The following is a 27,304-nucleotide window of genomic DNA, read 5'->3' as shown; positions in this document are numbered from 1 at the left end:
TTAAATATCGTGGGATTAAACCAAATAGAACTAACTTTTAAGTTTTTGCTTGGGGGTGATTTTCTATCAATCCTGCCACAGTGTCCTGTATGGTATGAGCACTTCCTTACCCATCTCTCAAATGCTGATGTTCCTTGGGTCCTAGGTCTCCTTTTATCACTCATCATTTTTCCTAAGTGATCAAATCAGCAACTAAGGCTTCATTTACCAAATATAAGTTGACAATCCCCAGAGTAAAAGGGCTACTATTTGTTGAGCACTTACTATGTGCCAGGCCCTATGCTTTACAAGTATTAACCCAGTTAGTAGTCACAACAACCCTCAACAACCCTCCCTGAAAGGTGGGGACAGCCCCCGTCTCCTCCTAACAGTCAAGTGGATGCACATATCTGGGGTACCTTAAACTCCACATATCCAAATTTAACTTACTGTCTCCATAAATATGCCTCTGGTCCTCCAGATCTTCATATAAAGCACCACTAGCCAGAAACCTGAAAGTCACCCTGGACTCCTCTGCTCATCTATTCTTTACTTCCAATCTAAGTCTGAGTTTCTATTAGTTCAACTTTCTAAACATCCCTTCATTCCATTCATACTTCCACCATCATAGACAAAGCTCCCATTGCTTCTGGCTTGGAGTCTTGTGACAGAGGTCTCTCATCCTTATGTGTCTGCCTGGAGTGAATATGATATGTGGTTTTCTTAGTTTCAGGCATTTGATACAAAGTTATGCAGCTGACATACCAAGTGAAGCAATTCAAGGCTGGAGGCTGCATGCTTAACTGCCAGCAGGTAAGTCCACCACTATCATTAAAGTCATCATAAAAAGAGATATGAGAAAGGATAATTTATACTTAAAAGCTTTTTAGAATGGAAATATAACTAGACTCATATGACTTCAAAACATTTATATTCTTGAAGTTTCTGCAAAGCAGCTCAGCTGGGTGCCTCTGGTTTGAGGCCCATTCTAAGGCTGCAATCAAACTGTCACACTGGGGCTGCAGTCTCATCTGAAAGCATGAATGGGGTTTAGGGGCTTCCAGGCTTGCTCATGTGGTTCTTGGAAGCCTTCATCCCCTGCCATGTGAGCTTTTACACGGGGCTGCCTCACAACATGGCAGCTGGCTTTCCCCAGGGCAAATGAGAAAGGGCCCCCAGGGTGGAAGCCACAATCTTGTGGTAAACTCATCTCATAAATAACATCCCATCACTTCTGTCATTCACTGGAGTCAGTAAACCCAGCCCACACTCAAAGAGAGGGATTCCATGTGGGCAGAGCCATTGAGGGCCATCTGGAGGCTTCTTACTGCTATCACCCAAGCAGACATCACAGCCTCGGAGGGAGGGGGACATGCTGAGGAGTAACTGGGGTCCCATCAGTGACTCCGTTAGCTCTCTCTGCTTTTCAGGGTTGAACTGACCCTGAGTTGCATGTCCTGACACTTTTCCTCAGTAGATAGGCTCTTGTCCCTGCTTCCTCCTCTCTGCCACTTCTGCAACCATGGGGATAGGTGGAGAATCAAGACGTTCCTCGGAACTACTGCATAGCAGACTTTTTATATAATTCTAAAACAGATCAGCATTACAGTAGCTCCTGGCCCTATTGTTAAATGTGGAACCAAATCAGGCAATATAAAGAAAATTACCATTGAAACTATCACAAAGTTGCAAAATTTAAGGCAATGCAAGTTATTTTTAAAAGAACTAAATCTCTATTAAAGAAGATTTTAAAAATAGGATACAAGTTAATGGTGAAAATAATTATTTCATGATGTAATGTCTATATTTCTGAGAACTATTTTTTATCATAATTCAATCTATTGTTACCAGCAACAGACAGAGCACTCTCTGTTGAATCATGTATCCCCAAAAAGATATGTTGGAATCCCAACTGCCAGGCCCTCAGAATGTGACCTTATTTCGAGTTAGGGTTTTTACAGAGGTAACTGAGTTCAATGTGGTCATTAGGTTAAGGCCCTAACCCAATATGACTGGAGTTGTCATAAAAGGGGTTAATTTGGACAGAGAAACAGGTGCTGGGAGAGGGCAGGTAATGAGAAGACACAGGGAAGGACAGCTGTCTGCAAGCCACGGAGAGGCCTGGGGCAAGGCCTTCCCTCACAGTCTCAGAAGGAAGCAATCCTGCCAACACTGCAATTTTAAATTCAGAGGCATCAGAAGAACTGTGAGACAATAGATTTCTGTGGTTTAAGCCCCCCAGTCTGCAGTATTTTGTATGGTAGCCTGAGCAGCTTGACACGGAGAGAAGAAAGAAAAAAGAGAGAGACTGGGAGAGAGAGAGAGAAATTATACGTTAAGCTATATATTCATCCGGACAAGTTGATTTTAAAGAGAAATAATTAAGGGCCTACTCTTAAAATCTTATTTTAGCACGTCTATGGAGCAGAAGGGCTGACAGAAATTTCCAAAACCTGCACAAACAGGATGCAGTGCCAGGTGCCGAGAACCAGCCTCTTCCTCCACAGATGGGGCCCGGGAGGGAGAGGGGACCCTACCTTCTGGTAGTCCTCTTTGGACCTCAGGGCTGCCTCCATGTGCTCCGCAGAGGTTGGGTAGATGGCAGAGCGGTACTGGGAACCGTGGTCCTGGCCTTGGCGCAAGCCTGGGAAGGTAGAAAGCAGAGAGGATTACTGGGGTGGCCTGGGCAATGAGGCCAGTGTCACATGTGCTACTTGCTGCCAAGCGCTTGTTTTAATTTCATCTCAACACCACTCGCAAACAAGCATACATGGTATCTGTTCTGCTTTGCCCATTTTAATTATAACAAATATTCTCTGAACTTAATTTTTTTTTTGGACAGCCACACTTGTGGCATATGTAAGTGGCATATTGAAGTTGTGGGGGCTAGGGGGTTGAACTAGAGCTGTAGCTGGGGTCTATGCCACAGCCACAGCAACGCTTGATCCTAAACCCACTGAGCAAGGTCTGGGATTGAACCCTGCATCCTCACAGAGACAATGTAGGGTCCTTAACCTGCAGAGCCACAATGGGAACTCCCAAACTTAAATAAATTTATCACAGATCTTACATCAGAGTAGACGCTCTACAAATATGCATTTTTCTATGCAGATATGTAAGTCATAACCATTTATCACTTGCAAGGCACTGTGATACACACCGTTTCCTTGGATCCTAATGAGACACCCTGTGTGGCAGGTATTACCGTCCCTCACTTGGCAGATAAGGAAATGAAATCTTATATGGAGAAGTGCCTGGCAGAGTGCTTTGCCCATAGGAGATGCCTAATAAATGACAAAATGATTGATGCCCCAATCATTTAAAGAGTTTGTCTACGACCATGCACCCAATCAAAGGAAAACCTGGCACTTCAATCAGTCCAGCACATGCTCCACCCCGTCACAGTGGCTGAAGTGTAGATGGTGGTCAACTTCTTTTTCTTTCTTTCTTTTTTTTTTTTGTCTTTTTGTCTTTTCAGAGCCACACTTGTTCCCAGCCCAGGGGTCTAATCGGAGCTGTAGCTGCTGGCCTACACCACAGCCACAGCAATGCAGGATCCTAGCCGCATCTGCCACCTACACCACAGCTCACCACAATGCCGGATCCTTAACTCACTGAGCAAGGACAGGGATCGAACCTGCCACCTCATGGTTCCTAGTCGGATTCGTTCCCGCTGCGCCGTAATGGGAACTCCGATGGTGGTCAATTTCTAACTGAATGATACAAGTCCCCAAGTTAAACAGCCACAGGCCTCCATAGGCCCCCTAGAGACCACTATGCTGCTGTAAAATGAACTTCACACATTTGCTGCATCATTCGTAGATTAGTTTCTGTTTTAACAAGTGCCCCCAAACTCTTTCAATAAAAGATGCAACTTTCCAAAATAAACAGTTCCTTACTTTCAAGCCCCCAGCTTAGCCTACTTCCTAGAAATCACACTCTCCCACCTTCAGAGTCCTATCCTCTCCTGGATGGACAGTGTCACATGGGGACCAGCACCTAATCAGTGGCTTAAAGAGCCGATACCAATAATGACATCAAAATATTAACTTAATAATATATAATAAAAATAAACCAGCCTATGCCTTTAATAAGCACTGTATAATGATATCCACTTCAGTGCTTTGTAAGTTATATATTAATTTAAGTATTACAGTAGTAGTACTACAGTATACAGTGTGTATTACTATACTGTATTGTTTACAGTATATGATATGCAAGTATTATTATAGGTATTATTTATTAAGCTCTTAATATTTGATGAATACTTTTCCAGATGCGGCAGATACAGCAAAGAATGAAAGAAAACTTTGCCTTCACAGAGTTCACATTCTAGTGGAGTATGAGAGGTTGGATAAATACACATTCCAGAATGTTTTTCTTCAATTTCCCTTCTTCCCTTACAAGCAGGGCTTTTCTGGTGTGACTACTTTCCATTCTTTCATCCTAACATTCACTTTCATAAGGACACAAAGGTAGCGTTACTGTTCCTTTTGAAACACTCTCCATGAAGAAAAATATATTACCAGATGGCTGATTTTCGGTAAAATTGGACCCCTTTCCTTTCAGCACAAGATGCAGAAAAGCAGGGTCTCCATGCACAGCTGCTTAAATCTATTTAAGTATTCTTTCTCTTAAAAGAGAAATTAGTATGTGAGTAAAAGAGAACCTGCAGGTATGACCTATTTATATTTTCAACAAGTTTTGCTAAGATTTCATACATCTTATATGCTTAAGATAATGAATATCTGTGTGTTTAGATGGAGGTCTCTGAATTATCACAAGATCATGGAACATTGTTGCTTATGGATAGAAACTTGCTTTTTAGAAAACAGAGTGGGAATAATTAAGAATCACTCCAAGGATATGGTTTAACAGTGGGCTCTTGCACTGATCATATTTTCACAAATCATCTGATAGAAGCAGTGCATAATGAAACCCCTTAAGTTTACATCCATTTTTAGAGCTGCTCTTGTGGTGACATGACAACCTAAGGAATAGAAACATCTGGAAGATTTCATAAAATTGGGTGGCTGGGCAGAAAAGAACCACATGGCTGTCATTTGGGCAAGTACTAAGGTAATGACTTTCTATAAAAATAATCTGTAGAACACTTATACAATTAAGAGTTTATAATTGCAATCCAGGATAGGGATTTATAGTCCCTTCCTTGAAGCCATGATCCCTTGGTTTCACATTCTAACTTGATCATCTGTTCACTGTCACACTATAATACTGACATGGCTCTTGCCACTGTTGCCTTTGTCTTTCTGTGAAGATCTGGGCTGTCCCCAACACACTGGGGACAGTTTTATTTTTTATTTTATTTAAAAAAATTTCCCTCCCTTAGCATAAAGGCTCTATTTTTTTTTTTTACTTTATAATGATTTTTATTGACAGAACACTGTAAACCAGCTATAATGGAAAAAATAAAAATCTTTATGGGGACAACTTTAAAGAGGAGTAACTTTATGAGCTTTATCTGCAGCTCTGCCCCAGACTCACTGCATCTTTCTCTTTGCATGAACCCAAACTAACCATCTCTTGGAAAGATGGGAGTTATTTACACAGTTACAGCTACATCTGTGGGCAGAATTCATTCATATTTGAATGTACAGCCCTGATCTAATCACAACCCTTCTTGGATGTTCTAATTAAACTAAAAGCTCCTTGTGTCAGAAACAATATACACTCTCCGTGGTCACTCTGGCTAAAACTCTGATGGCCAGGAAGGAGGATGAGAATGTGCTAAAGAAATACAGTATGAGGAAGGAAGAGAAAACACCAAAGCCTTTGTGTGTGGATTTCTTTAACTCCTAGGTGATACTGGACAAAGTGTTAAATCTCCAGTCTACTCAAGGATATTATCATTTTGATTGCTTTTTTTCCATCATAGTTCATCCTGAGGAGAAGGTGTAATATTGTTAACCAAAACCATACATATATGTCCACATATGTGGGGGTGTATTCAATGAATTACAATGCATGTACCTTTTGGTTCATTAATGAAAGGGCTTCTTTAATAGATAGAAGCTTCAAATTTGAAAACATGTGGTTCACTGGGAAAGATGATTTGATGCTCAACAGACTGAAAAACCTATTGTATATATGGATCTTCTGTTCTTGTTATTTTCAATATGTTGCATTCACAGATGTTTAGCATCACTAAAGTTTTCACCCTTTCTTTCAGCCTCCATTTGTTTATATAACAAAAGCAAGAGTCATTCATATGAGAGGAAAACCTGTTCACTAAGTCTCTTATAAGAAGCCTACAACTTAGAGCTGCAAGACCTTGTTTTTAAGCCTGATTCTGCCACTGACATGTTTTATGAAAATTACCTCATCTTTCTGAGCTTCGAACCTCTTCTGTAGAACAAGGATTATAAAGGTCTAATCTATAGGTTTGTTGTGAGGGGTGGCTTGTCTTTCATTCCCTTAACAGTGACTTCCAAAGAGTGTCAATTTTTATGAAGTACAAGTATATCAATGTTTTCTTTGACGGGTCACAGTTTTGGTGCTGTATCTAAGAAATCTTTACCTAACCCAAGTCACAAAGATTTTTCTCCTGTATTTACCTGTAGAAGTTTTATAGTTTTCAGTTTTAAGTTGAAAGCTATGGTTCACTTTATGTTTTGTATATGGTGTGAGGTATGGATCAAGGTTGCTTTGGTTTTATTGTTGAAGTGGTGGTTTGTTGTTTGCACGTGGATATACAATTGTTCCAGTTCCATGTTTGAAAAACATCCTTTCTCCACTTTGCAGTGTCTCCTCTCAGACTTTGTGCCACTTTTGCCAAGCATTTTACAGTGTTAACAGTGTCTTCCTTCCTTAAATGCTTTCCCCTTGGCCTTGTAGCATTGCACCCACTGCAGACTTTCCTTATTTCTTGACCATTTTATGTCTATTTGCTTTTCCATTTCCCCCCTCACCCATCTTACTACAGATGTTCCTGGATTCAGCCTTTGATTGTCATCTTCTTTTCCATGGGTCCTCCAATGGAAGGAAACATTTTCTTTTCTATGCTGAGAACTCACAAAGTCTGAATTTGTGATTCAGGTTCTCTTCCAGGCATCAGTCATGTTGAGCCACATTCCTGTTAGGCACTTACATATCTAGACTCCATCATCCCTCAGTTCTCACCCTGACCTCATTATCTTTCATTGCCCTCTATCTTTCTCATCTCTATCCATTGACTGGATCATTCTCCTAGCAACCTAAGCTTTCAATTTTGTAATAATCCATGTTTCATTTGAGTCTCCTTTATACCTTAAGGCAGGCGGTCATCCAGCTTTACCTTTGTTTTCTGTAAAATCCTTCAGTAATGTTCTTCTTTCCCTTTCCACAGTCTCTACTCTGATCAAGAGTCAACACCTCATGATGTGTGATGATAAATCCAGGATGAGCACCTAGATCTTCTGCAGAGCCCTAATTCAGGGCTGCTTAACAAATGCTTCCTGGTTGTTTCTGGTTGTGGAGGTTTAATAAATAAACTAGTAGTTCCTTGTAATAGTGGGTCATTTCACTACATAATTCTATCACTGCTGCCAGTGCTGCAAGTCTAATACTTCTCTCCTCTTCCCATGAATAAAGCCCAAGGACATCATTTCTCAGATTTTCCATTCTCAGAGCAAAGTGAATGTAATGCAGAAAGGTGACGGAGGCCTCCTATAAACATACTCAGTTTCATATTTCTCACATTAGACTTACAGTTTCAACTTGTTTCTTATTCCTTTAAACTTTTGAAAGCCAATACATTAATCAGTTACTCTCCATATCAATATTCACTAAATATACCCTTGAAAACTAAAGTGAAGGCAAGTAAAGTAAAATTTCCTTCAAACTATCCATTGCATTTGGAATATAAATATGTTCCATTCCTGATTTGTTAATCTAGGCACCCCAGGAAACTACATTGAAATGTGGAGTTCCATGGGATTTAGGTTAAGTATAAACCTCAGTCATTCTCTTGCTTAACAGGAGAGGAATCATCAGCAAGGGAAAGTGTTAACAAGGTCATTTGAGGTAGGCAAGAGTATCTGAGCTATTTTGAAGAGGTAAGAAAAAGCTAAGAAACTAATTAATATACTTGAAATGAAATAGAAGTGATTTTGAAGACACTGTTGGGCAACTGAACTGTTAAAATAAAAGGATGACTACCAAGGATTCTCTATGGTTTTTTTTTTTTAACCTTGGCACTACTGACACCTTAGCCTGGATAATTTTTTTGTTGTGAGGGGCACTCCTATGCATTGCAGGATGCATAGCAGTATCCCTAAATTTTATCCACTGATGCCAGCAGAGTCCACCCAGTTGTGACAACCAAAAATATCTCTGTACACTGGCAAATGCCCTCTAGGGGGCAAAACTGAGACCCACCACTGTATATTAATGAACTACATCTTCTGATATAATCACTTATAAAGCCTACATATTCAAACAGCTAAATGAAGCAACATAGAAAAAAATAAAACCTCTAGGATGTGTGGAAACCAGTAATTATAAAAGAGCATCAGAGGTCTTTGGTATTCATGTTTTCATTTGCATCTGTGAATTTCAGAGGTTACCAGTATGGTTTTACTTTTCTATCCCCAAATTTAAAATAGAGATTTTCATTAGAGAAAACAATACTTTTTTTTTCTTTATAGGTTAAATAGCACTTTAAGTTACACATTTAAAGTCCACAAGGAAGACAACATTACCAATTTTCAGTGAATAAGCACAATTTGAAATAAACACATGTACAGTCTGAAAGAAAGAAAGTTCTCAACTATGTTTCCTGGTAACTAAACCATCTTATCATATCTCTCAGAAAGTCTCATATCTCTTAAAACTTGGTACAGCCCCATCTCTCCATACCACTTAGCCACTGCAATCAGTTTAACAAACACAAGAGTGGTTTAAACAAGATATGGGAGTTCCCATCATGGCTCAGCAGAAAGGAATCTGACTAGTATCCATGAGGGCGCAGGTTCCATCCCTGGCTTCACCCAGTGGGTTAAGGATCCAGCATTGCTGTGAGCTGTGGTAGCTGTGCTGAAGGTCGCAGATGAGGCTTGGATCTGGCATTACTGTAGCTATGGCGTAGGCTCGCCTGGGAACTTGCAACCTCCATATGGCTCGGGTGTGGCCCTCGAAAGACGAAAAAAAAAAAAGTGGTTTAAACAAGATAGAATTATATTTATTTTTCACTTTTCCTGAAAGGTATGGAGGGAGGTGGTCAAGTGGTGGCAGGGAGGTGCCATGCTCACCAGGGATTTCTTCTTTCTACTCAACTATCCTTAGCAGATGGCTCTCATTCCCAGGGACGTAAGATACCTTCTGGTGCTACAACCATCATATCCAAGTTGTAGACTAGTAAAAGGAAAAATAGAAGGACACATCCTCCTACTTTTTCTGTCCTGAGAGAGCTTCAGGTCCACACCACACATTCCATCATATACCTGCCACTCACTGAAATGAGTCACATGACCACACCTTCAGAATTCCCTCTCCCCACTCCACCATGGAGCAGGCCAAGGTCAGGCTACTGAGGCCGCATCCCTGCTCAGTGTCTTCTCCTTCCCTAACTTAACCCTTAACTAAGCCTTACAGGTCCTTTTCTTTTTCCTCAATAAGTCACATGTACTAAATGTCTGTCTCAGGTTCTGTGTCTAGGGAAACTAACTTGACTTCAAGCTATTCATGTGGTTTTGCTCCCATTCAAGCCATCTGACCTCACATCTCTAGGGCGATGTTGTTTCTTACATTCCATCACTTTAGTCATTTAGTTTTCTGGATAAACTCATATTAGATATGTTTATTAAAGTACTATTAGACAAGTTTATTAAATTGCTAAATATTCAGAGATCAAACTTCTTGTGGTCAGTATCTGGCTTACCCATTCGGAGGGAAACCACACTCAGAGAAAGACCACTGGCCTACATACTGCACTGTCACACTCAGGATGGTACATCTACACTGCATTATTTCATTCTCTTTGTGAGATTCGCATAAGGAGAGGCTTAGCTGCTATAACTCTATGTACTAGATTTTTGAACACTTCGGCTTGCTTCTTCAAAATTTTTATCAATGAAACAACCAATGAAGGACTCAGAACTTCAAACAATCCAAATACATAAACAGAGTCAGTCCCTCTACTCCATTCTTCTTAAACAGCCCCTGCCTCCACAGAGATGGCACAGGAAGACCACCACAGATTAATGGCACTGGGGGAACATCCTATTCAAGTGCTGTTTCAAGGATGGCTTCCTGGGAGTTTCCGTTGTGGCACAGCAGAAACGAACCCGACTAGTATCCATGAAGACTTGGGTTCAATCCCCGGCCTCACTCAGTGGGTTAAGAATCTGGCGCTGCTGTGAGCTATGATGTAGACCATCAGCTGCAGCTCTGATTCAACCCCTAGTGGCCCTAAAAAGCAGAAAGCAAAAAAAAAAAAAAAAAAAAAGATTGCTTCCTGCATCCTGTTGGAGAGTAGGGCTTCCATGGGAAAAAGCATCATAAGGCCTTAAAGTCCTCCAACAGGCAGATGAGCCTTCATTCCTCAGATGAGAGATGGCACTTCTTATTATCACCCATGTGACTCTTCCTGACACACCTGACCTTTATGTCGGGTGTCTGAGACAAGCTTTTTTTTTTTTCTTTTTATGTCCATACCTGCAGCTTATGGAAGTTCCCAGGCTAAGGGTTGAATCAGAGACACAGCTGCAAGCCTACACCGTAGCCTGTGGCAATGCCGAACCCTTAACCCATATCCTTGTGGACACTATGCTGGGTTCTCAACTCCTGAGCCACAAAGGGAACTCCAAGACAAATGGTATTAATATGGGATAATCTCACTTTACCTGACTGAAAAATTAATTTTGTCTACTTTAAATAATGTCTCATTTCAAATTTAAAACACTGAGTAAATGGATGGACAGCCTTTGTCGCATGAAAAGAAGGAAGGAAGGGAAGAAGGAAAAGGGAAGGAAAGGAAGGAAGGAGGAAAGAAAGATGAATAAATATATTATCTACTTCTTTAGCTACCTCTTTTCTTCATATGGAGTGTGAAAATACCTCCCAAAGGAAAAAAGTGGGGTGAAGAAACTATGATGAATGGTCCACCATGAAACTGGCCAATTCGGATTTAAAACAATTCCAGTGGCCCACATAAACCTCTTTTAAGAAGACCCTAAGTCCTGTCAGTTAAGAAAATCTAATTGATCATTTTAATGTCTGATATCTGATCATTACACGTAATACAGTTCTCCTAGTTAGTTAAAATTACACACGTATGTGCTGATTAAACAAAACATACCTTAAGTATAAGTCATTAGTGTTTGATTTAATCCTGATGATTATTAGCCAAAAAATCCTAGTGCCCTTGCTGTATGCCACTGTCTTTTTTAAAATTTTATTTTTATTGGAGTATTGTTGATTTTCAGTTCAATTTCTGCTGCATTTTATTTTGCTTATGTTATTCATCCAATTGTCCAGGTACATGGAGTGTTATTATCAAACCCACTTCTCCGAAGACAAGACTGACACTCAGAGAAAAGTCGAGCATCCAACCAAGGTCAGTGCTAGATCTGGAACTACATAGCCTGTGCTCTTAACTACTACCAACTCAGTCTGTAAATAATATATCATTTAAGTAAACAAGTAAAGCAGACTGTAGTAAACTATGAAAGGTATTAAATGGTTCCCTTCTAATAGGAAGAAATACTCTTTGTTCCCTACTGTTTCCACAACATTCTATGTTTTAATGTAATGCATCTAAAAAGAGGCAGAAGAAAATTGCTATATAGCAAAGGTGCCACATATTCACTCTGTACCTAAAAGGAAGGGTTTGATTTTCAGTACTGAAAAAATACTACTTCTATAGTCATAAATAAATTATTTTGAAAAGACGTGGTGATTTCTTCTTAAAAGGCAAAAAAAAGTTATCTTAGTATGGATTTTTCTTATAAAAAAGACAAATTCTATTTACGGTTGGCTAAAAGAAATATTTTAAATTATGACAACTTTCTTAGAATGACTAGGACTCCATATCCATTCATACTATCATCTCCTAAATTGGGCCAAATAATGAGTCTTGAAATGTTCAAATTATGAAAGCATATGAAAAATTTCAAAATATTAAAATTTCAATATCATTATTTCTTATCCAAATCTTAAAAGTTTTATAGCAATGAGTCAGCCAAAGTACTCCTCTACAGAATATTAGGCACGTAAATGAGATTTATAAGATGATTACATTTAGATCGGTACCAAAGTACACATGTACACACACATTCACAAAACTAGTCTTTCATCGCGAGCATTGTTGATATTGGCAGGAGTAGCAATCAATATAGTAATCTTTGTAATTTCTAGATCTGATTACAGAAAGGTATGTAAATATATAAAGGTACATAAAACATAAATGCACAGTTTATTAAAGTATTCACATTAATATCATACCGTGTCTATGCTGCAATGTATAATTATACTTATTTATTATAAAGTGAATACTCATAACTTTTGCTTATGTCAAGAAACAGAGCATTGGGAGTTCCCATGTGGCACAGCAGGTTAAGGATTTGGCATTGTCACTGCAGTGGCTTGGGTCACTGCTGTGGTGAGCGGGTTTGATCCTTCCACATACCAGGGGTGCGACCAAAACATAAAAAAAAAAAGAAAGAAAAAAAAACCACTGACCCCTGAGACCTTCCATGCATCCCTACCTACTGATGACAATACCTTTCCTCTATCCAGTAGTAATCAACTGTTTTTGTTAGTAATCAACTTGTTTTTGAAACTTATATAAATGAAGTTATATTGCAGTTTTAACCTTTCACTTACTGTTATGTTCATGACAGTCATATTTTCTTCATTTTCATTGCTTTGTAATATCCTTGTGTATGAATACACCACAACTGGTTTATCCATTCTACTGCTGATGAGCATTATAGCTTGGGGCTTCTAGGTACATTCTAGGTACATTGTTCATTCATCTGCTGATGGACACTTGGGTTGCTTCCATATCTTGGCTATTGTAAATAGTGCTGCTGTGAGCATTGAGGTGCATGTGTATCTTTTTGAGTTAGTGTTCTCATTTTTTTCAGATACATATCCAAGAGTGGACTTGCTGGATCATATATGGTAGTTCTGGTAGAACCAGAATTCTATTACATATATGTATGAATTTCTCCTGAGTACATACCTATAAATAAAATGGCTTGTTGGGTTTGCATGGCCTCAAGTTAACTAGATGTCGAACCATTTTTCAGTGTAGGTGTCTCAATTTATAAACCCACATCAATGCATGAGAGTTGTTCAGAGCTCTAAATATTTGCCAATTCATTAAAGTCTGTTAATGTCAGACCATTCTACTTTCTGTCAGTATGCTTGGTATGTAATGGAATCTCACTTGATTTGCATTATCTTGATTAATAATGACATGGATTATCATTTCATATTTCCTCCCTCACCACTATTCAAGTCCTTTGCCCATTTTCCATTCAGTGGTCCACCTTTAAAAAAATCTAATGGAAATATTTTTAAAATCTACTTTTATATATCTTGGATACTAATACTTTCTAAAACATAACATCTCTATCCTTACATTTTCTTTCTCTCTCTCTTTTTTTTTTGGTCTTTTTTAGGGCTGCACCCACGGCATATAGAAGGTCCCAGGCTAGGGGGTGAATTGGACCTGCAGCTGCCAGCCTATACCACAGGCACAGCAACACCAGATCCCAGCCACATCTGTGACCTACACCACAGCTCATGGCAACACGGAATCCTTAAGCCGCTGAGCAAGGCCAGTGATGGAACCTGCGTCCTCTTGGATATTGGTTGGGTTCATTGACCACTGAGCCAGAAAGAGAACTCCTATCCTTACATTTTATATGTTTTTTGATGAACCACGGTAGTTAAATTTATCAAATTGTTTCCTTTATGATCAGTGCTTTTTGTATCTTGTACGAAGAAATGCTTCTCAAGCCCAAGATCATAATGATATTCTCTACCTGAAGTTTTGTAGTTTTGCTTCACATTCAGGTCTGTAATCTACATGGAATTGACTTTGTTTTTTTCACACTTCACATAGTATTTTAGATTTTCTTTTTTTAATTAATTTTTATTGAAGTATAGTTGAATTTATAATATATTAAATTTCAAGTATATGGCATGATTCATATGTTTACAGATTATACCTCATTTAAAGGTATTACAAAATAATGACTACATCTCCCTGTGCTGTACAACATGTCCTTATTGCTTATTTATTTTATACATGGTAGTTTGTACCTCTTAATCCTCTACCCCTATCTTGCCCCTCCTCTCTCTCCTCTCCACAAACAAATTAGTTTGTTCTTTATATCTGTGAATCTGTTTCTGTTAACAGAGTATTTGTCTTTCTCTGTCAGACTTATTTCATGAAGCATAATACCCTTTAGGTCTATCCACATTGTTGCAAATGACTTAGTAACAGCATTTAATAATGGTAATATTATAGCTGAGTAATAGTCCATTTCATACACACACACACACACACACACACCAATCTTTGTTCATTCATCTGCTGATGGACACTTGGGTTGCTTCCATATCTTGGCTATTGTAAACAGTGCTGCTGTGAGCATTGAGGTGCATGTGTATCTTTTTGAGTTAGTGTTCTCATTTTTTTCAGATACATATCCAAGAGTGGACTTGCTGGATCACATATGGTAGTTTTTTTTGTTTGTTTTTTTTTTTTGTTTTTGCTTTGTAGGGCTGCACTCATGGCATATGGAGGCTCCCAGGCCAGGGGTCAAATCGGAGCTACAGCTGCCAGCCACAGCCATAGCTACAGCAATGTAGTATCTGAGCCACGTCTGTGACCTATACCACAGCTCATGACAATACTAGATCCTTAACCCACTGAGCAAGGCCAGGGATCAAACCCACAACCTCATGGTTTCTAGTTGGATTCATTTCTGCTGCGGAACTCCTAAAAGTTCCGCAATGGGAACTCCTAAAAGTTAATTTCGTAATCACACAAAATCCAGTTAGTAAACAGGAGTTGGGAACAGTTCTGCTTTATGAACTCTTCAGAGATCCAGGCTAATGGAAACTAAACCAGCTTCAATATGCTACTACAAAGGTTTCCCATGGGATTCACATTCATCTGGCAGACAAGTGAAGAGAAAGCTCAGAGATCATGCAGGACTGTTTATTAGCCAGTCTGGAAGGATCATATGTCATTTCTGCCCAAATTCCATTGGCCTAAATTCAGTCATGTGGCTACACAAGGGAGGATGGGAAATGTTGCCCTGGTGAAGAAGGTAAACTATTATTTGGCTGCACCTGTGGCATATGGACTTTCCCGGGCCAGGGGTAAAATCTAAGCCACAGCTGCGACTTACACCACAGCTGTGGCAATGCTGGGTCCTTAAACCACTGCCCCACAGCAGGAACTCCTGCCATATTTTTAATCATTATACATTTTTTTTTCTTTGACTTAGTATGAGCCAGGACCCCCAGTATAATGCTGATTAGGAGTTGTAATGGTATTACCATAGTTTCTCATTGTTTCACTGTTAAGTATGACGTTTGCTGTAGGCTTTTTGTACATATTCTTTATTAGATTAAGAAAATCATCTTTTAAGAGTTCCCTGGTGGCTCAAAGCATCTTTTAACAGTTCCCTTGTGGCTCAACAGGTTAAGGATCTGGTGTTGTCACTGCTGTGGTGGGCATCCAATCCCTAACCCAGGAACTTTCACACGCTGAGGGCCTGGCCAAATTTAAAAAATAAAACAAACACACAAAGAACCCTGCAAGCTTCCTTCCTTACTTAAAAAGAATCTTTTACAATTTTAATCACTTATGAATTGTGAACTGTATTAAGTACTTTTTTCCGTATGTATTTTGATAATCATCATTTTCTTCTTTTAATTTGCTAAAGTGGTGAATTACATTGGCTGATATAAAAATGCTAAGCCAAACTTGCGTTCATTGGAGGGGCCTAAAGTGTTCATGATATTTTATACTTCCAATATACCACTAAATTCAGTTTGCTAATATTATGTTTAAGATTTCTGCATAGGAGTTCCTGTCATGGCTCCTGTCATGGTTAATGAACCCAGCTAGCATCCATGAGGACATGGGTTCAATCCCTGGCTTCGTTCAGTGGGTTAAGAATCCTGAGTTGCTATGAGCAGTGGTGTAGGTCACTGACGCGGCTCAGATCTGGCATTGCTGTGGCTATGGCATAGACTGGCAGCTACGGTTCTGATTCAACCCCTAGCCTGGGAACCTCCATATGCCATGAGTGTGGCCTTAAAAAGACAAAAAAAAAAAAAGGAAAAAAAAGATTTCTGCATATATGTCCTTAAGATTGAACTATAATAATATCCTTTTCTCACATTTTCAGGTTTTAGTATCAAAAGAATCAGTTTTAGTATTATCCAAGAACCATAGATGAATTGCATCTTTGTTTAACCTTTGGAAGAATTTGTGGGAGACTAAAATTATTTCTTCCTTAAATGTTGGTAGAACTCATTGATGAAGCTATCTGAATTTGGTGAACTATTTTTATGAGAAGCTTTTAAAATACTGATTCAGGGAGTTCCTGTGTGGCCCAGTGGGTTAAGGATCTGCCATTGTCAAGGCAGTGGGCTCAGGTTGCTGCTATGGCACAGGTTTGACCCCTGGCCCAGGAACTTTTCTATGCCACAGGTGCAGCCTAAATATGTATATATATTCAGCTTTCTAAGTTTCTTAATGATTATAGGTCTGTTCAGTTTTGTTATATTTGTAAGTAATCTGTCTTATCTAACTTTCAAGTTATTTACATAAAGTTGCCTATCTGTAGTGATAACCTATTTTTTCTTCCTGATATTGGGTATTAGTACCTTCTCATTTTCTCCTTGATCAATTTACCAGTGTTTTATCAACTTGATTAGTCATTTTGAAATGCCGACCTTTGGCTTCGTTGATTCTCTCTGTTACTTTTTACTTTCTATTTCATTTTCTTCTTTAGAATTTCTTCTTCATTGCTTAGTTTATGTTGTTGATTTTCTAAGTTCTTGAGATGGATGCTGAGCTCTGTCTTTCTCTTCCTCTAACATATGAATTTAAGGCTCTATATTTCCCTCTAAGAACAGCTTTAGCTATGCCCTATAAGTTTTGATGCGTTGTATTGTAATTACCAGTCCATTCAAGGTATTTTCTTATTTCCATTACAGCTTATCCTTGAGCAATAAGATAATTAGAAAATTTCTTCTAACACAGAGGATTTTCTACATATCTTTTTGCTACTGATTTCCAGCAGAATTGCATTATGGTAAGAGAAACATAATCTCTATGATTTCAGTCCTTTTGCAACATATTGAGACTTTATGGCCTGGCATATGTTCCATGTGTGATTAAGAAGGTATAGGGTATAGTGTTTTGTATATGTCCATTAGGTAGAGTGCTTTAATTGCATTGGCTATACTCTCTATATCCTTAATAAGGCCCTCAAGACTCAACTCTTCTGGGATTAGAAAATTCCTTAGAGCAAAGATATTTCAGTTTCCTGCTTATCTGTCTGGATTCCAGTGTTCCCCTCAAATTTAACATGGCAATTCCTAACCATTTTGTTGGTTCTTTGATGTGATGCTTTTGATATGTTTTTATATCTTACCCAACATTTTAATGAGAAAGTTGATCTGAATAACCTAGCCTGCCATTACTGAAACATGGAAATTCTAATTTCTGCCAATGATATCCACTCTGATTTTTTTCTCTAATCTAATTTAATACCCTTTTATGTAAAGTAACTCTTCTGGCTTCATTACTTCTTATTGATTTTATATTATTTCAGGAATTGATCAGCAAAGTTTAAATGACCTAACCACTCCCACCTAAAATATGTGGAATTCTTCCTGGCTGAAAGTTTTCAAAAGTCTATTTGAATTTACTGACCCATCACATCTTTCAAAAGAAATTCTTGGATACCTACCCTTTGTACAGGCTGCCAAAAGATATTAGCATTTCTAACTTCTGCTACTACACTACCCATTACAAACGAATTTTGATTATAGCCTTTAAAAAAGCCTATTTTGACTTATTCATCTTGAAAATCCTTAATAGGATTACAAAATTGTAATGAAGGAGTTTCCATCGTGGTGCAGCAGAAATGAATCCAACTAGGAACCATGAGGTTGTGAGTTCGATCCCTGGCCTCAATCAGTGGGTTAAGGATCTGGCATTGCTGTGAGCGATGGTGTAAGTCGTAGATGCGACTCGGATCCTGAGTTGGATCCCTAGCCTGGGAATCTCCATATGCTGTGGGTGTGGCCCTAAAAAGCAAAAAAAAACCCCAACCAAACAAAAAAAAAAAACAAACCAACTGTAATGAGAAGGATAAACAAAAGGTTCTACTGTATAGCATAGGGAACTATATTTATTATCCTATGATAAACCATAATGGAAAAGAATATTTTTAAAAGAATGTACATGTATGTATACTGAATCACTTTGCTGTGCAGCAGAAATTAACACAACACTGTAAATCAACTATATTTCACTTAAAATAAAATAAAATTATACTAGGTATTACAAGGAGCTTGTGAGGACAGAAACTCATCATTGGCTAATGCCCTGCTGTTTCCAGTAACTGTGTGGTTGTGTTTTCTGTTGGGTGATAGCATTTTATAACAAGGTAGGACCACGTACCATACAATGGAAAGAACACAAGGTTTGAAATTGAACCCTTAGGTCCAAATCCAAGCCATGACACATAAAGTACTAACTGGCTCACGGCAAATCACTGCCCCTCTCTGAGCCTGTCTGTCCATCTGTAAAATGGGTCTAAGACCACCTACTCATAGGTTGCTCTAAGGATCAAACAGGACCATGTGCACCTAAGAACCTAGCAGCCCAGCTCAGAGTAAACACTCTGTTGGTCTTTCATTGAGTCTGGAGGCACCAAACCCTTAAAGCACTAGAAAGGCAGAGGGAAAATGTTAACTATAAGCTCTATAAGTATTACATGAGAGAGGGATTTGAAAGTGCAAATAGCACATTTGCAAATAGCAAAGATACTGTGTACATGTATGATAATGTTATGCAAGGAAAAGTATGGCTGAAAGAACAATTAATAAAGAAAAATATCAGTTAAATTCTTTGTTTCTTTTTTTTCTGTTTCTGAAATTCTTAAAAGAATGAAATCCTTTTCAGAATTCATAATGCTGGGGTTTGGGGTCGTTTTTGCATTTTGTATGTGTGCAGCTGTTCTTCTACTATAAGTATGCACATCTGCTCATTAGCAATACAATATAATTCCCACTGTCTAATTATTTGCAGATGATAGATTCCTTGCACATGGGCTAAAAAAAGGAGAGTCCTTCAAAACTGGTGACTTATTTTTTTAAAAAAAAACTAACTTAAAGGGGTCAGCACAATGAAGTTCAGATATTAATGTGGCAAGTTCAAATAGATGAACACCAGCACTGAATTGCCAACTTGATGAGAAACAGAAGGCAAAGAGGATTTTTCTCTCTCCAGTTAATGTTCCCCAGTAGACAGCCTGGGGGGGCTGGATTCTCTACAGTGCACCTGGAAAGGGACTCTGAAGCAAACCCGCTGAAGGTGGAGTGGACCAGCCCCATCCCTGATTCTTGGGGGCCTCATGGGAACCACACACCTCAAGTGATACTGCACAGTGAGTGTGGGTGTGGGGGGGTTGGGGGTTCCACAGGCACTGAATACAGAAAAGTGCTTGAGGTCTCCGGTTCCAACCACGGACTGAGGAACCACACTGACCCCCTTCTCTTAGCTCTGAGGGCAAGGCAACAAGCCAGGGTGTGTGGCCCCGAGGCTCCATGAAACCCAACCCCAGAGACAGTGTGGTCCATGGAGCCAGATGAAGCTATTGAGGACAACTGGGAGCTCCCTCTGGGAGGGAAAGGGGTGCCAAGCAATTGACTGAACATAAAGGGTATGAACCAAGCACAGGAAATGATCAAGGGTATTCAGAACATGAGATGGGGAAAATGACAGAGAAAAAATGGAGAAATGCTGGGGTTCAAGAGAGAGCAAGACAAGCAAATGGGAGCTGGTGAACTGGCTCTTATAGGCCAGGGTGAAGATGGTGGCTATTATACACGATATGCTTATGCTGTGCCCGGCACTGGGCTCTGACAACAGACCACGCTCCTCCATCCATCCTGATACACACTGATGGGACTGGAACCATTTTACAGATGGGAAAACTGAGATCCATTCACTCATTTGTTCAATGAGGAAATACTTCCCACGAAGCTTATTTTCTAGAAGAGGAGACAGTTAATAAATGAGTGAAGAGACAAATCATTCCACCATGCGATATGTTAGGAAGAAAGGAGAGTATGGTGATGGCAGAACCCAGAAGGAGGGCTGGCCGTTAGTTGGGGGTGGGGGGGGTGGTCAGGGATAAGCTCTCTGAGGATGGGACTATTTAAGCTGAAGGAAAGGAAGGCACCAGTCATGCCAGGAGCTGTGGGCAGGTGGAGCAGTACATACAGGCCCTGGAGCGAGAAAGCACTTGTGTCTTCTGGGAATGGAGTGCATGGAGGCTACAGTAAAGAAGTGCCGGGAAGGGGTGTGGGGAGGAGGAAGAGCAGCAGGGCCCGAGGTTGGAGAAGGAGGCCCTGACCAGCTGACCCCAGGCCAGGCTGGCCATTGTAAAGAGCCTGCGCACCATCCCAAGGAAAATAGGCAACCGGCCAAGCGATTTAGGCAGGAGAGGGACATACTTTTGTTTTGTGTTTTTGACAGGTCATTGTGGGCACTGGACTGGAAGGGCAAGGCCAATGAGGAGGCTACTGTGGCAGCCAGATGAGAGATAATGAGAGCTGGGACCCGGTGGTCAGGCAGAGATGGAGAAATGAGATGGTGGGTGAGGTAACTTCCCCAGGCCACAAGGCTTGTGCATGGCAGCCTGGTTAAAACCACATCCTCTAACCCTAGAGTCTATACTCTTAACAGATTTGATTAAAGATGTTTTAATTAAGTGAACATTTTAATTAAGACCTTTAGAGGAATTACTGGGAGTTCATCACCAGCTTATAGTGGAAGGCTATTTTAATAAGGATTAGTTCAGCTGCTATAGGAAGAAAAAAAAAAGGCCTAAAATGAATCAAAATAACAGTAGCTTAAAGAAGACAGCATTTGCATAGAGAGTTCGGCCTGGGATAGAGACTCTGGGATATTCTGTCCTGCAGCATCTCTGTCACAAGGATAAGGCCCTCATCCCTGTGGTCCAATATGACTCATCAGTGCCCCCACAAGCAACTTGTGGGAAGCAAAAAGAGGAGAAGGCCCTTCCTCTAATGCACCCAGTCCAGAGGTGGACACCATCCCTGGTGCTTGTGCCCTGGAGTCAGAATTTGAACACCTGGCTATACTGGGCCATAAAGAATCTGGGAAATTTAGTCTTTATTGGTGGCTGCATATCCAGGTGACATTTCAATCCTTCAGAAGTGGGGAGACTGATATTGGGGTCAGCCCGCAGTCTCAGCCAGAAGGCCCCTGCAGAAAGGCCACTGTTCCTGACCTGCACTGGAGCAGCTCCCCACCTGTGCCACAGTCCCTGGGAAGGAGTGGAGCTACTACAGGAATCCGCAACTCCCACCGTGTAGCAGGCACAGCCTGGAGGCTGGCAAATGCATTATGCATGTGAGCATTTCCATTTTCCAGAAGTACATGATATTGTGCTAGTTAATAAAATAGATATTCAATTTAAAGTGTGGCTAAATTTGTAGTAGCATTTTCATATATTTGCTTTAAAAAGGTTACAAAGGGCACGACTGTATCTCATGGGGGATTCTGGAAAACATTTATCCTTAGAAGAGGTCCTCCTAGTCGGGAAACATGGACCTCTCTGGTATAGGGGAAAGAAAACAGACTTGGGCTTTAGACAGAGCTGCATCCAAATATTGCCATTACGGTCAAGCAAGACAGTCAGTCTTTTAGAATCTCATTTCTTCTCTTCTCTTCAATGAGCCCCAGTCCATAGGGTTATGGTAAGGGTTAAATGAAACGATGGACAGAGAGCATCTACACTAAGACTGGCCCATAAAAGGTGCTTCATAAATCCTCTTTCTCAGGATCAAGGGGAGTGAAGCAGGTTGGAATTAAGAAGTCAGATTTATGGTGAGATGAAGCTGTCTCTACATTGTGCATTTGTATACTTGCGACTTAGCCCAAGGTACAGGGTCTGTGCCCTGCATCCTCATGCAGGAATAGGAGGAGTGAAATGACGGAATTTGTGCACAGAGCATGCTAGGTCCAGGAATCCAGAGCAAGCATGAGATTGTGTCAGCAGCAAACCTAAGGAGCTTTCTATTCACCCACTCATCACCATCACCACCAGCAGTTTCATCCCAGAATGAGAATGCAAACAGTGCTGAAACCTTTCCAACTAACAGGAAGTACAAAAAAACCTTTGTGGGTAGAAAGCAAACACTTTAGTAGGGGTAAGTATTTTCTCACAGAAAGCAAGGACATAAAAATCTATAAACCCAGTGAAACTGTATTATTGTGTTGAAAAGGACACAACTACAATGCTGCCACTTTCATGGTTCTTGACCATTTTCAAGTTATCTTCACATGATTTCATTTAGTTCTTATGGCAACCCAAGAAGTACACAGGACAGAAACTATTATCTCTTTTTTATAGATGGGAAAAAGGAGATTCTGATTGAGTAAGTGTCTTGGCCAAGGTCATGAGATTGAGAGGAGACGCAGCTGGAACCAGAGCCAATGTGGCTCTGCCATGTTGTCTGGAGACCGGGGGAGTGTGGGGGTCACATGATCAGGAAGAAGCATGCTCTCCTTAGGAGGCTGGAGGAACAGTATCTGTCCCATGAGTAAAATAAGGCCAGAACAGGACAGTGGTGTCTGAAGGCTTTGGCAAAAGTAGAGGTTTTGAGGTAAATCAAGAGGAAAACCTATTCCATTCACTGGCCAAGCATCTGTAAGCTTCACCTGAAGCTAAATGCATGGAGTAGCTCTCTCTCAGGACTCACTGCTTATGGGCTGTGGAATTACAGGTCTCTACCCCTCTATCTCGAAAAGCCCACATCTTTTGATAGCTCTTAGTAGCTTTGCTCCCTCCAAAATGGTGGACCAGTGAGTTCCCATTGTGGCGCAGTGGAAATGGATCTGACTATTATCCACGAGGATGTGGATTTGATCCCTGGCCTCACTCAGAGGATCGGCGATCTGGCATTGCCGTGAGCTGTGGTGTAGGTTGCACATGTGGCTCGGATCTGGCATTGTTGTGGCTGTGACGTAGGCCAGCAGCTACAGCTCTGATTTGACCCCTAGTCTGGGAACCTCCATATGCTGCAGGTACAACTCTAAAAAGCAAACAAACGAATGGAAAAAAAAAAAAAAAAAAAAGGTGGACCATAGGAATTTCCTCCTTCCCACTGGGACAGATACCATGAGAGAGCTGCATTAATACCTTGAAGCAGTGAAGAACATGTAGGATTTTCTCTGTCTAGTTTATGCTGTGAAGAGTTGATTTCATTGAAAGGGGACTTAAAATCTTGCTGTTTATACTATAATAGGCCCTTGTCATTAGCAAGAACCCCCACACTTGGTAATATCATCCTAGGATACTGCCTCTCCCACAGAGGTAAATTATCACTAAAAATTGTAAGTGGCCCCTGAGAATCCTTAATGACTTTATAAAAAAAGGCAGTAAAGCCTTTCAACATGCTAATTAAAATACATTTCTCTTGATCCCATTGCTGCGGAGAATCACGTGTGGGGGGCATATCATCCCATCAAAGAGCAATGCCTTCTCAACTTTGACTTAAGTTGTGCCTTTTTGTTGATAAGTAATTCTGGTACAGGTAAGAGCTTTCTCCACAAAAGTTAAGGAATCACTACTCTTGTTTCTGAAAGGAACCTAGACTAGGCTTTTGCTTCACAAACCAGGATCTCTGCCAAATCAAACAAGCTACTGTCCTTAGAAACGTGCATTTTCGGTGTGAGAGCCATCATCCTTACACGCCTCTATTTCCCTCATCTGCTCTACTGAGTGCTTTGCTTTCGGGGCCACCTTCCACTGCGAAGTGTGACAAGAGTCACCGTGTGACTTCAGGGAGAGAATTAAGAAGTTGTGGTCAGCTGGCCGAGTTCACCTACAGCCCAGCTATCTCCTACTGCATGCCCATCCTTTGGACAGTGGACTGCAAATCCCTGCTTCAGAAAAATTACACATGAGTATACTTTTAGACCTTCAGAGTTCTCTGGGAATATTAAATCCATTGATACCAGCAGGGTTCTTCTGAACTTACATTTTTGCTTTTTTAATGTCCCAGGGTTAACATATATTTAATGATTTCAGGTTAACATTTTGGTCTGTGGCCTTATGCACATTTATCTGAATGCTCATTTGATCTAAACTTATCGGGATTAAACTATTTTCATCCTATAAGAATATATTTTCCCTGTAAGTCTTAACCCAAATACTGGCTACTTCTTGTAGCCAAATACTTGTTCCTGACCACGTAGTGACTTAGCACCACTTAGTAGACTACCTGGAAAAAAGAGAAGATACAAGATAAACTCCATTAATAAATGCTTGCCTTTCAGCAATAGTTTAGAAATACTGAGAAGGTATTCAATATGTTCTCAGGCCATATATCCCAAATCCTAAATCCTAATTCTGAACTCTGAATTACTGAGGAACTCCAATCAAACCAACAGGTCTTGAAGAAGCACTTCAGTGTCCTCTACGTGATGTCTGAGAGTCTAGGGTAAAGCTATTAATCAAAGGGCTTTGGATCTTGGACTTAAGGAGCCCAGTGAACTTAGTTAACTAACAGTTAGTGAGTATAATAAGGGAGCTTGATCGTTAATTGAATAAGCGGATTAGTTAGGGGTTTTGCTGTTGTTGCAAGTAACAGAAAGCCAACAAATGGAGCTCAAGTTTTAAAAAGGAAGGGAATACCTCCTAGCTCTCATAGCTTAAAGAGTTCAAAAGAGAGTTCTCAGAAATGAAGACCTCCGAGAATGAGGAGTCTCAGGTCCTCAGAGCTTTCTGAGGTTTTCTCCTCCCATCTCTCATCTCTCAGGGTTTTATCTTCCTCCCTTGCTTCTCCGGTGGATCTTCATTCCACATCCAGAGCACCTCCACCTTGGCATCCTCAGCAAAGTGAGAGCATACAACAATCCCAGGGGAGGACTCTGATTGGTTCTGCCTGGGTCACATGCCTGTTCTTTAGATCAAACACTGTGGACAACAGGGTCAGCCTGGGTCATATGATCACGCTGTTGGCCTCATTTTCCAGAAACGTCAGAGGAAATAAGCCCTACCAGGCAGAAAAAGATTGTTACCATGGCCCATTACCAAAAAAGTAATTCTAATAATACTGTGGGAAGATAAAATATCTTGTGATTTAATATGTGTGACTGTATAAATTGCAGTAAGCACTATTCTAAGCAGGAACAAACATATGCCAGGGTAGAAAAACTCTCCTCCATATGCAATGTGTCCAAAATATCAATGTAAAAAAATGGGCCACTCAACATTCAAATCCCATTGTCTGTGAACCCCATTATTAGCAATCTCATCTTTTGATTTAAAGAACCAAAGTTGAAGTTTAATCAGAGGATCTCTGAAGTCTCTTCCAGTCTGTGAGCCTATTAACACTGTTTTATAAAAAGAAATAGCTCTGGAAGAAGAGTATATCAACCTATTACATTATTGAATAGTGTTATGGGTTAAACTGTGTCTCACTTCTTCCCACAAATGACATGTTGAAGCCTAACCTCCAGGACTTTAGAATGTAACTTAATTTGGAGATAGAATCTTTAAAGATTAAGATTAAATGAGGTCATTTGGGTGGGTCCTAATCCAATGTGACTGGTATTATCTTATAAGAAGAGGAGAATAGGACACACACAAAGGGAAGACTGCCAAAGGAAAAGACAGCAGCCTACAAGACAAGGTGAAATCAACCCTGCCAACACTCCCAGACTCCAGCACTGTGGGAAAATAAATTTCTGTTGTTTAAGCCAACCAATTTGTGGTACTTTATTACGGCAGCCCAAACAAATTAACACAGGTAGTAAAGCAAGAATTTCCAAGAGGACGAGGCAAAGGTGGGACACATCTGACCCATGAGATGGGGAGAACAAGAGGTTCTCCTAAAGTTCTTTTGAAGGTGGAATTCCCCTTGAGATTTATGGGCCAGAACTGGTGACCTAATAACCGAGGTGAACCAGTAAATATGTGATAAAATGGGTACGAAGTTAAGAGAAGTAAGGAGACAAATGGATGACAGACTTACCCTCTTTGGGATTTGGCAGGGGCCAAGCATGAAGTGGTTCTATCAGGATATGGCATTAAGGGTGGCCAGGCCTGTGGACCTGCAGGGAGCCTGTCTCCTTCATGACCTCAGGCTTACTTGGGCGCCTGAGAGGTGTCTCCACTTAGAATTTTGGTGCTCTCAGTATCCCACCCTGACCCTTGGCTTTGAGAGCCAAGGGGCTGAATGGATGCTCCATCTGGATCAAAGGCTTCCCAGCATGAGTTCCTGGCCATCACCACCCTTAGTTATGATGCTCACCAGTTAGTTTCCCACTGAGCCACACATGTTTAAGCCATTAGGCCTGCCATTCTCTTATGACATCAGTCCGTCCGGTCGTCCAAATGGAGGTGACAACTGAAAATTCCGATGAGACTATTCTTGCCCTTATCAGTCCTCTACCCCTGCCTCCTGCTCCCACCTCAGTGCTCTCCCACCAGGAACTCATCCCACCCATGTCAATCCAGACATCACTGTCCTGAAGAGCCTGCTCCTGGCCTCCTTCCCAGCCCTCATTCTCCTTGCTGGATTTGCCTGGATCCTGGACCTGCCTTACCCTGGCTCAGGGATCATTTTGCTGTTCTGGACTTAGCTCTGACCTCTGCCCTCTGGCAAATCACCCTGGCATTAGATGTAATTGGATCTCAGGATTCACCAGCCTGTGCTGCTGGGGTCTTGGAAAGGTCCCACCGCAAAGCATAATGCACATTTGGAAAAATTGTGCTATTCATCAGGAAATAGCCAATAAGGCATATCCACTACTCCAAAACCTGACACAAGAGGGAAGATATTTTTGCTAAATAGACCAATTGTTAAATGAACAGGGTTTGTGAAAATCACTTTGAATATACAGAACTTTTCAGTTCGTGAGCCTCATCATATCAGATCATCACACTGGCAAAGCAGTGCTTGCAAGGCTGTTAAGATGAAATCTGGAAATCGCTCCATTATTGACTATTACAATATTTACCAACATGGGGTTTTTGCATGTGTGTGAATTCAAATAAAACTCCTGGCCACCATTGTTTAC

The 27,304-nt window shown here is 40.5% G+C and overlaps 1 protein-coding gene across 2 annotated transcripts in view; it reads right to left on the bottom strand.

Annotated features, from left to right (window-relative positions):
- Nucleotides 1-27,304, bottom strand: part of MSRA (methionine sulfoxide reductase A) — a 382,386-nt gene that overhangs the window by 104,143 nt on the left and 250,939 nt on the right. For both annotated transcript variants that reach the window (XM_047762787.1, XM_047762785.1), the window contains one exon: nucleotides 2,517-2,623. In XM_047762787.1, coding sequence (XP_047618743.1) covers nucleotides 2,517-2,623 — 107 coding nt within the window. The remainder of the gene's footprint in view (nucleotides 1-2,516; nucleotides 2,624-27,304) is intronic.

Source organism: Phacochoerus africanus, chromosome 15, assembly GCF_016906955.1.
Source record: "Phacochoerus africanus isolate WHEZ1 chromosome 15, ROS_Pafr_v1, whole genome shotgun sequence".
NCBI lineage: Eukaryota > Metazoa > Chordata > Mammalia > Artiodactyla > Suidae > Phacochoerus > Phacochoerus africanus.
Note: the sequence above shows the minus strand (reverse complement) of the source record. Positions and strands in the feature narration are given on the sequence as shown.